The sequence below is a fragment of the Phyllosticta citribraziliensis genome (genome assembly GCF_038025025.1).
Source record: "Phyllosticta citribraziliensis strain CPC 17464 chromosome Unknown J3D65scaffold_10, whole genome shotgun sequence".
Taxonomy (NCBI): Eukaryota; Fungi; Ascomycota; class Dothideomycetes; order Botryosphaeriales; family Phyllostictaceae; genus Phyllosticta; species Phyllosticta citribraziliensis.
The window spans coordinates 1,016,259-1,027,072 of record NW_027117347.1 but is presented as its reverse complement, the minus strand read 5'-3'; the positions used below and the strand labels follow the sequence as shown (position 1 = coordinate 1,027,072).

Sequence of the window (10,814 nt, the reverse complement as noted above, 5' to 3'; positions counted from 1 at the left end):
AGCTTGTAGAACGTTCGAGCTCGAGCTCCCTGGGAAAGCAGAGTCGCGGAGCATTCGAGTGCCAGGAACATAACTCAGAGACGCTGGCTTGCAGACAAAAGTCAAGACGCATAATTATAGGTTTCTCGAAGCTTTAATGTCGTCCTTGAATCTTTCCAATTAGTCTGGCCTGGCGAAGTCAAATGATTCTTTACATTTGATCGTCTACCGCGCCCAAATAGTCCTCATCTGCTCCAGCACCTTTCGCTGAGAGTACCATGACTTTTGTCACTAGGAGGCCCTACATTACCGCAGCGATGACGTCCAAGCTGCCTAAACAAACAGACCGCGGTATTCTTCCCACCTACGGTGCCTTACCCCTCACACACCCCCTCTCTCACTCGTCGCCCCCACCTCCAACCCCCCGCCTCATCACACAAGCACCTACAGACGGCGAATCCTTCGCAATTCCCAACCCCTACGCTTCACCGCAGCACTGCCCGACTGCCGTCTCCTTGCCTATATACCTCAGGCCACCTGCGTCATCCTACTGTGCTGCCTTTGCGCAAAGGTCTCGACGTGCAAACCGCGCACAGTGCGCGCTGGGTGCTAGGTACAAGGTCGCGCTCCAGCTGACACAAGCACTGCTTACGACCATCCATTCACTCGTTCATCTACGCGCTCTCTTCTGCCTGTGGCCGCTGGCAGGCCGCTCGCTGCAATGGCGACGCGTGTCGTTGTCGCTCCAACAATCCACCCACTCTCTCTCGCTCACCACCTACCTACACACTCACTGTGGCATTTTCCTGGGAGCAGAGCAGAGCCCAAGAACCAGGAACCCCCGTCCGCGGCCCACCGCGCCGCAGCCCGCCAACCAGCCAGACAAGTCCCCTGCCCCACCACCTAACCCTGGCCTGGGGGTCGCGAGCAACAAAAGACTGACGGGCACGGAGAAGCTTCCGCCATGTGTCGCCGCAACACCGCAACGGCCGTGGCTTGCGTGGTGCGCCGCTGATTGGATCCATGCGTTGCGTGGGCGATGGGGCTCGGTTGCTGGTTCGGGAAGGTCGTGGTAGGGTTGTGTTGGGCTGCCTGGGACGGAGACGCCAGTACAGTGCAGCAGAGGCATGGATGGATAGAGGGAGGCCCAACGGGTGGCGCAGAGTGCGAGCGAGCACACACTGCAAAGCATCGTGGCGCGGCACGGCACGGGGCGGGGCGAGGCGTGTGGTGGTTTATTCTGGCTTCAATTGTCTTGCATGCATGACGGATGTGGAAGAGCGCTGGATCATTATGCTGCTTGGAGAAAAGGCCAAATGATGTTGAAGTCGTGTTGTGGGCATTTATTTTTGTTCGATGTCACGATGCAAAGGGTGAGCGTTGAGCGGCGGTGCAGTGCAGACAGGCGGGCAGGCGGGCAGGGGGGAGCACACAGGCAGCCAGGGAGCTTGGTGTGTGGTTTGACCGGGCACAGCAACGACGGGCGGGCTGCCTGCCTGACAGACAGTCTGACGTACAAGGCGCGACGGCGTTTCAAACCTCTGCAGACTCTTCGCGAGCTCGCCAAAGAGGAAAAAGAAACGCCCACGACTAGTTAGACGAGGAAGAGAAGAGAGGGATTAGGTACCATGTAGGCCGCGTCGTGGGAAACAAGGTGCCGTGCAGCGCAGCGCAACCTCAAGGTCGGGCAGCAAGCACGCGCCTGGGTACCTACAATCCAAATCCACGCCGCGGCCAGGAGGCCAGACCTGCGACCACCACCGCAGCCTGAACCCACACCCACAGTTTTCTCCCTCTGTTCGGTCGCGCCTTTCCTTCCCCACCTTCCGGAAGTGGCGTTTGGCGAGCGACGGTTTGATGGTCGATGATAATGCAACGCCAACGGCGTGGCTTGACAGGGGTTTGTATCCACGAGGCACATGGTATCCATCACGAAAGATGTGCAGCAGCTACGTCCCTACCACAGACGGTGATGCGGCGATGAGCTTGACAAAGTCTCGAGTCGACTCTGTACCCTTCTCACGCGTCCGTTTCTCCCGCATTTCTCTCCCTCTGGCCATCGAATCAATTGGTTTTGGTTACCTGCCTTGATTCTTGAAGCGCCCAGCAGCTACCACCGTCGATCTTCCCGAGTAGGATTTGGGTAAGGTGTGCCGAAGCCAGCAGCACGCCGCCGCGTCCACGCAAAGAGATCGCCGCTTTATTGGCGGGAGCAGGTCGCAACGAGTGAGCGTCTGCCCAAAAGACGCATCCGATGCTGCTGCTGCTGCTCCTGCTGCGAGTCTCTCCACAACGACTATCACGAGGTTAGCATCCGAACCATGGTCCAAGGAAACAGGCAGCGAGCGAGCGGGCAATTGTTCCCACAGATGCAGCACGAATCCCAAGGCTCCATACATACTTTCCGACATCCTGGCTGGAGACATGGCGATTCCCGCAATTTGAGGCGACTCATGATCGTTGCCGCTTGGCTCGCCATGCATATACAACGTCTTCGTGATTGCCTCGCTCCCTCACCTTCGTTGCCCTGGACGGAGCCAGAGCAGGTTGATTGATTGCAAGCAAACGAATCGGGCAAATGCGCGTTGTAAGATTGGTAGAGCCCACAATACCGAATCCCTTGAACCGCTGGGCTGGGCCGTCGGGGGTGCGTGAGGCGGTCCAGAGCGTGGTGGGCATGAGCGTGCGGCGTAGACGGAACGAGCAAGGGGTCGCGCTCGTTCTCTCTCCCTTCTTCCCCCCCATCATCCTACGTATCCCCACTGTACCATGCGTGGCTTGCTGGGCTTGGGATTCCGGTACTTGGGTCGAGACGCTGTTGCCGACTGATGATGAGATGTGCCCAGCTATGTAATGAGACTTGCGATATTGCGTGGTTTGGGGAGTTGATGCTGGTTTGCCTTGGTATTTGTGGAGGTCTGCGGCGAAGTAGCCATGGGCCTCTGTCATGCGCAGGAACTGGAAAGGTTCGTCGACGAGCAGAATCCTGTTCGAGTCGCCATTGACGCGGTGGCGACCGTCCTGTCATGCGTAGAGTGCACGGGTGGAGCGAATGGACACCGCCGTCGTGGTTTGCAATGGAGACATTCAATATCGGCAGGGCGTGATGTGTCGTCGGTATAGTAGGTGATCCACTCAAAAAATGGCCGGGCAGCTGCCTGCACTCGACTCCGCGGAGCCTTTTGTTCTCGTCGACGTCGCGCGTGGTGTGCTCCAGCAGGCTCCTGTCGTTTGGGATTTGCGATCTCCCAAAACAAAACACCTCGCGTGGGTCTCTTGTCGTCGCGCGATTGGGTCCCCGTCTGTGTGTGTCTCTCTCTCTCTGACCGCTCCTCCGGACCGGACTTGCACCACGCACTCACCTCTACTCCAAGACGTCCACGACTACCCATCACCGCGGCCAAGACGACGAAAAACGATACGTCCCCTGATCTGCCCTTCTCTTCCGGTCACCAAGGGCATACCGCCATACCGCCAGTCCGTTCCGTTCGGCCAAGGTCCGTCGGAGTCGCTTCCAAGTCCCCAAGTCTCGGTACTCCGGACACCGGTAGCGAGGCAAGCGGAGAACGAGAAAACAGAAAAGCGAAATTGTGAGCGAGTGATGAGCGACAGCAAGGGAGAAAAAAAAAAAATCGACACGCAGCAAATCAGGCAAAAGGGAATCGTGTCCGACAAAGACCGGTGTACCGGTGACAATCGACGGCGGTGGGCGCGGACGGACGGGGCGGGGTGGTTGTAAAAAAGAGATCAGATAATGATGATGATGCGTTTGCTGCCTGCCCTGGGCCCCAGTGCCTGAGTGCTGATGACCGACGACGACCCACTCTCGTCTTTTCCAAATTCCAAACAGGCCGCGACCGCAACGGCGACCGCAACGAGTCTGGTGTTGCTCCCGCAGTTTGCGCTGTGGGGACGCTCGCTGTCATCGTCCGGTGATGTGTTTTCTCGCAAAACTCGATGCCCTTCTGCCCTGTCGGCGTTCTCGAATGCTCATTGCGTGCAATGAGCTCATCCATCCGGTGATCGGGGTCTACTGGACGACACACCGGTCAACAGAGAGTCGATCAAAACAAAGAAAAAGAAAATTTTTTGATTCCAGAAGTCATCGGAAGATGACCCGCAAGGATAGGGAGAGCCGAATTGGGCAACTGATGGCGGGTGTACTCTTTGCAAAGTCCTAGGCGAAAAAAGAGGGAAGGCTCGTCCACAAACCACCACCGAAGACGGCGGCGAAAACACACCTCCCAGGTCGAGCATCGTATCCAATGGACATGGAGGTTCTCCGCAGGGTACTGTAGGGAGCATGATGCAATCCGAAGCCGCCCGCGGGCCCGTCCCGCAGAGAAGCGCCTCCATCTCCGCCAATCGACCTCTCACCGACTCCCGTCCACACATATGCAATCCAGTCCAATCCGTCGAGCAGACGACGTCAGCTCACATGCACACCGTCCTCGTCCATACACGCCCGGCGGCGGGCCAACCTTACCCGCCAGCACGTCTCAATAAATCCCCGGTCAGCGTTTTTTTTTTTAATGGCTCTCCTGCTCTCTCGCTTCGCCTCGCGCGCGCCCGCGCGTCCCGTCCGCTTCCCGTCGCATGGCATGGCATAAACGAGCGCCACGCAGATGCATGCCGGGCATGCATTCCAGCATACCACATAGAGTCCACGCTATCGATAGGTAGGTTGGCAAGAAGGTCGGCAGGCAAGTAGTGAGGTACCTGGGTGACCCTGGGAGTGCGCATTCAACCCGTACACCGTCGGCTGCCGTGCGTCAGTCTGCCCAAGGGAAAATAATCTGCCTCTGTCCACATGTCGGTAGGTAGCGCAACATCACCATCAGCCGAGAGGCATGAGCATCAGAGCAAGCGGCACTACCCACCATGCCGATAAGCTTCCTGCTCCCTCCTGCCTACCTCAGCAATTGCAGGCGAGTTGTTCGGTGATTGAGAAACGAGTTGCTGCTGTCCCGAGGGGACGGTTTTCGCGCCGACCAGAATCGCACCGTCGTGGCCGCCGCCGCCGCCGTCCACTGAGCGCGTGGCCCGTTGGCCGATCAAGGGTCTTGTCTCGAGTCTTGGTCGCTCGTGCTGTCGGTGTCTTCCGTCTGTCTGCCTGTCCGTCCGCCTTTCGGCGCCTTACGAAGATGAATATGAATGATGTGCACCTTCTCTCGCTACCTCTCCTTGGCGGCAAGGCGCAGGCCACAGGGCAATAAGGCGAGACACGATGTCCGATCGACGAGAGATTGTCGTTATTGCGCGAATAAGGAGCCTCACGAATCGACGACCGTCGTTGCGCTCGCTGGTTCGCTGTGCAAAAGAGCGAGGGCGCGACGAGGTTGATGATGGGCGATTCGCGCTGGGGCTGGGCTGGGTTGCCCGCTGGACGCCTTGCATGGATGTGCGAACTGGGGAAGCGAGACAGACAGGCAGCTCTGGCATCATCCGCCGCTGCGACCACCTTCCAAACTGCCCCGCTGCTGCCCGCTCTCTTGCCTCTGCTTCTGTCTGCTGCTCATCGCCTCTAGCAGTACCATCAGGCGAGATTGCGACACTCGACAGACCCAAACATGCTGGTACCCGGCTGGGCGCGGGCTTTTTTTTTTTTTTGGTTGGCCTCTTGCTCACACCGGCCCGGCTGACATACATGGCTCACATCATGCACACCGAGAACGGTTCCTTACCTGTTGCTGCAGCCATCCATGGCGACGCAGAGCAGCAAGACCACGGAAAATTTCCAATAGTCACGGCGGAAGCTGCATGGGCTGAATATTAAGAGGCCGACGAGGGAAGCCAATCAAAAACGACGAGGGTTAATTCTCCAACGAATTTATTTTTAGGCTTCAAACTTTTCGGGGTTCTGCTGAGGTTGTTTACAAGCTTTTTTGAGAACAGTTCTTTTTTTTAGAGGCTGAGGCTGCCTTCCATGATGCGCACCGCCGACCCGCTAAGGACAACCGTCTCAACCGCCCTGGGGCGGTTCGCTGCTGTTGGCGGCGCCAAGGTCACCTCGACGCCAATGTCGCTTTTGCGGCCCATTTCGACGCCCTGCGAAATGCGGTACTTGAGCGTTTGACCAGGAGCGCCTCCTCCTTCACCTTGTTCATCATCGCCGCCGCCAGCATGGTCGACCAGCGACAGGTAGCAAGCCAGGGCGCTGGCGGCGGACCCAGTGGCCGGGTCTTCCAAGGTGCCCTCGACCATCCGCGTCCGCAGGTTCCGCGTGCCGTCGGTCGAGTCGGCTTGCCGGAAGTAAAAATACAGCGCCACAAAAGATTGGTCCCAGTCTTTGTCGAGCGGCACGTCGACGGAGAAGCTGCCCGTCGCCACCGCGTTGAGCGTGGCCAGGCTGTCGACCTCGATGAGCGCAAACGTCATGCCCTTGACGATGGACACGACGGGCGACCTCGACGGGACTCGCGGCCGCTTGGCCGAGTCGAGAATGGCAATCGAGGGCTGGATCTGGAGCAGCTGCGTGCGAGACAGGGCGCACTCGTGGATGTGCACATTGTGAGGGATGCGCGCCGTGGCAACTCCATCGTTCGGATAGTAGCTCACTGGGATTTCGCCGGCCTTGGTGATGAATGTTCCCTCGACCGGGCGGCCGTCCTGCTGGCCGGGCGGTGCTGGCAGGCGGGACAAGGCGCAGACGGCAGTGCCAATGGTAGGATGGCCAGCGAATGGAACCTCGGCCGTGGTCAGGAAAATGTCGATCCTCCAGGTGTTGTTGGCTCGGCCATCGTGTTCTTGGGCGTGGAGAAAGACCGTCTCCGAATAGTTGAACTCGCGGGCGACGATCTGCTTATCTTCCTGCCCTAACTCGGTCGATGCAGGAACGTGGACTATGGCCAGAGGATTGCCGGCAAATCTTTGGAGCGTAAAGACGTCGAACGTGCAATACTCGAGCCTGGTTCCGGCCATGGTGCGAGGTCTGGTTGCTCGCGTGGGCGCGTGCAGAAAAATGCCGGCTCCCGACGAGTGAGACGCAGAATCGCTACCCAAGGGAGAAGGCACGACTTGTTGAGGCGGTTGTGTATCGTTACCAGCGGAGGGTGGGAGTTCGTATAAGCGTGAAATGAAGTCGAAGAGGTTCGAGTCACGTAGCGATGAGTCGACGAGGCGGGCGGGGCAGCCAATAGACGCCGCATGGGCAGAGCTTCATGGCCATGGCACAACAGCATTTGGCGACTACGATTTGGGCTGTGATTGATGCCGTTGGTATATGGAGATTGCGGCCGAGTCACAGCTAGCACAAGATCCTCTCTCGCAGGAGCTGACGAGAGGTACGCTCACAGCGGACCAAGAGGAGGCGCCAAGGGCCTTGTTCCCCGGGCGGCACACCCGCTGTGGCGCCTCTGGAGGCAGGCTCGCAAAGTCAGCGATTGGTGGTGTTGGGCCATGTCAGTGTCAGGGGAAGACCCTAGGTACATAGTCGAGACTCTTGCTGTCGTGACCGCAGGCTGCGTCGTTTTGTCAAGACAGAGCTAGCGCCTGTCAAACGTGTTGACGATCCCGGACTGACGCTAACGATCGACGCCCAATTGGGGAAGGGAAAGGCGGGCGTCGAATCAGGGCAGCACCGAGTCGGACAGCAGTGGACGAGATGGGAGCGACGAGTTTCAATAGCATGACGTTTTACGGGGTTACTTCGCAGGTTGGAGGCCATGGCAGAGGGCGAATGGTGGCTGCTGCTCCCTCGTGGCCGCCCAGACTCGCAGGGCGTTGGGGAATCAGTCGAGCAGTGTCCCCTGAACATGACGACGAGAGGTGGAGAGCTGGAGAAGAGTAGGCTCTGCATCCGCGAGCCGCGGGGCATCAGCATCAGCATCGGGCAGTGGGCGGGACGAAAACGGGCGTCTGGTCGGCGGCAGGTTCGTACGCGTCACCCTGCCACGGCGATGAATAAATATTGTGCTTCACGAACGTCGCCACTGCGAGATGATCGAAACGGCGCATCAGTCCAAGCCCGAGACTCGGTGGGCACGGGCGGGTTGGATTGTTTGAGCGCAAGTGCAACGGGGAGTGAGTGTGGCCCGAAAGGATTGCCGAAAGAGGAAATTAGGGGGGCTGCAGCTAGGTGTTGGGCGGCTGAGGAGGGCAGAGGAGGGCAGATTGAGTACAGTATTGAGCTACACGGCATGACATGTGAGCCAAGGTAAGCGTAGGTCGTAAGCAGACGGGAGGATGGGGACATGGAGGATGGGATGGATGGGACGAGGTGGTGGGCGGAATGGCTCCCCGAGGAAAAGCGACGGGAGGCCTGTTCTGGGCTGTGGGCTGTGGCCGGTGGCCTGTGGGCTGTGTGGGCGGTCCAGCGTGGTGTGGGTGTGGGTGTGTGGGTGCGTGCAGGCAGGCAGAGGAGGGCATCGACATGGAGCCAGGGTCAGCAGGGCAGGAGCCAGGGTGCCAGGGTGTCGCCTCAGGGTGCCAGGGTGCCAGGGTGCGGCGCGGGTCCGGCCGGCCGGCCACACGACGATCAGCCTCCATTTCTTAATACCACCCACCAGACCCTCGACCTCCCACGCCTACTTTACACTCCGACACCTCCACCTCCACCTCGACTCCCACCCGTCAACGTCAACCCAACCCACTCCAGTCGCCGTCACTCGTTCCGTCGACACTCCCGTCCCTTAGGTTTCTCCGCGACCACCATCTTCCCAAAGCGTACGTCACTTGCTGCCCCAGCCTCCGCATTGACGCCCACTCCTCCGCGCAGCGGTATCCCTTCTTGCGTGACGCCATCCCGGCGCCGAACTCCAGTCGTCCCCCGTTTATCCTCGTTTCTTTTTTCCCCGTGGGACTCATCGGCTGATGCGTGGCCAGACTCGGGTTCCCATCACCTGTCACTCGCCAGCAACCAGAAAAAACATCAACAACCCCGACCATCTCCTTCACCCTTATGTACTAGGCCCCGCCCTCCCACAACACCAGACCCAACCTACACACCCAACGTCATGACCGAATCAACACACCCCATTCCGCGCATGGAGCCCGCAATGCTCCCTAAGCAACAGCACCACCAACGCTCTCCTTCTGAACTCTCCGTCACCGACGCCGCCAAGCAGCGCAGGCAAGATGTCCGCCTCTTGGAGCAAATCTTCTCCCAGGCCGGCGGCAAAGACCTCCCGCTCCGCACCATGTTCATCCTCAACTGCGCTTCCCGGGGCCAGCCATTGGCAAAGGTTTCCGAAAACGGCTCCGAAGGCCAATTCCAAAGCGTCCTCCAAACCGAAATTTCCCAGCTTCCGCTCCAGAGGACATCACTTCCCTACTCATTTGTCAAGAAATTTGTCAGAGAAACCTTTGGCTCCAGGGATCTCAACTCGGTCAATTTTTCGCAAGCCCTGACCGCCCTCGACTACCTCAAGGACATTGAAATGCGCCGCACAAAGTCCATCAAGGACATGTGGACTCGCATCGACCTGGACACCTGGGAGTCCATTGAGGAGAAGGTGTCGCGTGATGAGGCCGTCATCAAGATTTTCAACGACGTCAACCGCCTTGAGAAGGCTGCAGATGAGATGTATGCTTGGCTTTACGTCCACCTCCGCCAATGGGTAAGTCTCTGGTTTCTTTCCAGCCTGCACAATCACTAACCCGATGCAGATTCTCATCAACGAAATCAAATTCCAAAAATTTGACAAGCACAACTGCATGGCAATGCTCAATACACTGTGGCCTCCAATTCCAAGCGCTGTTCCCGCTGGCGTCACCTCCGAGATCGTTCAGTCCCAGCGCAAAGACTTCTTCAAGGCAATCAACACCATGCCCAAGCACAATGCCGAGCTCGAGCGCCTGATGATGCAAAACGCGCGTTCTGGCGAACCCAACGGCTGGTCGTGCGTCGTTTACATCTTCGAGAGGTACATGAAGAAGGTCGACAGTCTCATTGAGCTCTCCGACACCATCCAGTCGAGAGCCGATCTCGACGCACACGCCCCGCCCAAGCACAACGTGCAGGAGCCACCGCCCTCCACTCCTGTTGAATCCTCTCAGGAGGTTTACTCGCGCAAAGGTCGCAAGGTTGACTCGGGCGTCAGCTTCGCCTCCAACTCTTCCAAGCGTCCATCCACGAGCGGCAGTCATAGCTCGGCAAGCAGCTTCTACAAGCAAGAGATGAGCCAGACCATGAGCCAATTCGACTTTAGCGAACCCAAGACCCCCAAGGCGCAGAGGCTCAGGAACGCCGTGTCTCGCATTGCCAGGAAGAAGAGAGACGAAGACGCAACGGGCGACAAGGAAAAGTCCAAGGGCCTGCGCAAGATGCGCTCGCTCTCGACAATTGCGCGCGACTTCAAAGACCGCAACATGAGCGGCACTTCCCTTTCCGGAGCGTCTCGCCACGGCAGTGTTGCGGAGCCTTTCGACGCGGAGCAGATGAAGCGCCACCGAATGGCTTACGAGTCCAGGATCGGACAAGCAATCTGAGCGCCGTGTTGGCGCAGCCGCCTCACGGTGTCGCCGCATCGACCACGCGCTACCTGACACGTGCTGGCCCACGGACCACCCTCGTTTCGCCGACACTCGAGCACCTTTACGACTTGTTTTAATGAACTGATATGATTATTCCCCAAACCGGTTATCCCCTGGCGTGGCCTTGGACCGTCTAGAACGCCCAAGGCTAGCCCCAATGCACTGCGTTCATTTTGAGACGCTGCCCAAGCGCTAGCATCATTGTTGGTTGCATCGACTGCTCTTTTCTTTTGTCAAACGGAGTCTTCTGGCGCCATCAGGATTGGAGGCGTTTTGCATTGCTGTTGGGTCGGGGCAAGGCAAAAAACCAAACCTCTCTAATCCCACATCCCCCAAAGCGAATGACTGCTCCCATTGTGGAC

At 58.5% G+C, this 10,814-nt stretch overlaps 4 protein-coding genes across 4 annotated transcripts; 3 read left to right on the top strand and 1 right to left on the bottom strand.

Moving 5' to 3' along the window:
* Positions 1-257: 257 nt before the first annotated feature.
* Positions 258-1,372, top strand: J3D65DRAFT_684587 (uncharacterized protein; the record flags this gene model as incomplete). Its single annotated transcript, XM_066803787.1, has 1 exon — positions 258-1,372. The coding sequence occupies one exon, from the start codon at positions 258-260 to the stop codon at positions 1,053-1,055; it is 798 nt and encodes a 265-aa protein (XP_066652487.1). The 3' UTR covers positions 1,056-1,372.
* Positions 1,373-4,790: 3,418 nt separating this feature from the next.
* On the top strand, positions 4,791-5,869 carry J3D65DRAFT_69447 (uncharacterized protein). The gene has a single exon (XM_066803982.1). The coding sequence runs from the start codon at positions 5,207-5,209 to the stop codon at positions 5,753-5,755; it is 549 nt and encodes a 182-aa protein (XP_066652486.1). The 5' UTR covers positions 4,791-5,206; the 3' UTR covers positions 5,756-5,869.
* On the bottom strand, positions 5,728-7,291 carry J3D65DRAFT_634325 (uncharacterized protein). The gene has a single exon (XM_066801216.1). The coding sequence runs from the start codon at positions 6,898-6,900 to the stop codon at positions 5,884-5,886; it is 1,017 nt and encodes a 338-aa protein (XP_066652485.1). The 5' UTR covers positions 6,901-7,291; the 3' UTR covers positions 5,728-5,883.
* Positions 7,292-8,975: 1,684 nt separating this feature from the next.
* On the top strand, positions 8,976-10,407 carry J3D65DRAFT_558243 (uncharacterized protein; the record flags this gene model as incomplete). The annotated part of the gene is made up of 3 exons (XM_066797351.1): positions 8,976-9,536; positions 9,586-9,933; positions 9,979-10,407. The coding sequence occupies 3 exons, from the start codon at positions 8,976-8,978 to the stop codon at positions 10,405-10,407; spliced, it is 1,338 nt and encodes a 445-aa protein (XP_066652484.1).
* Between the last annotated feature and the right edge of the window lie 407 nt (positions 10,408-10,814).

What these genes read in the sequence shown, in the direction of transcription:
- J3D65DRAFT_634325 (XM_066801216.1), bottom strand. Translation starts at nt 6,900, where the DNA reads ATGGCCGGAACCAGGCTCGAGTATTGCACGTTCGACGTCTTTACGCTC.
- J3D65DRAFT_69447 (XM_066803982.1), top strand. Translation starts at nt 5,207, where the DNA reads ATGTCCGATCGACGAGAGATTGTCGTTATTGCGCGAATAAGGAGCCTC.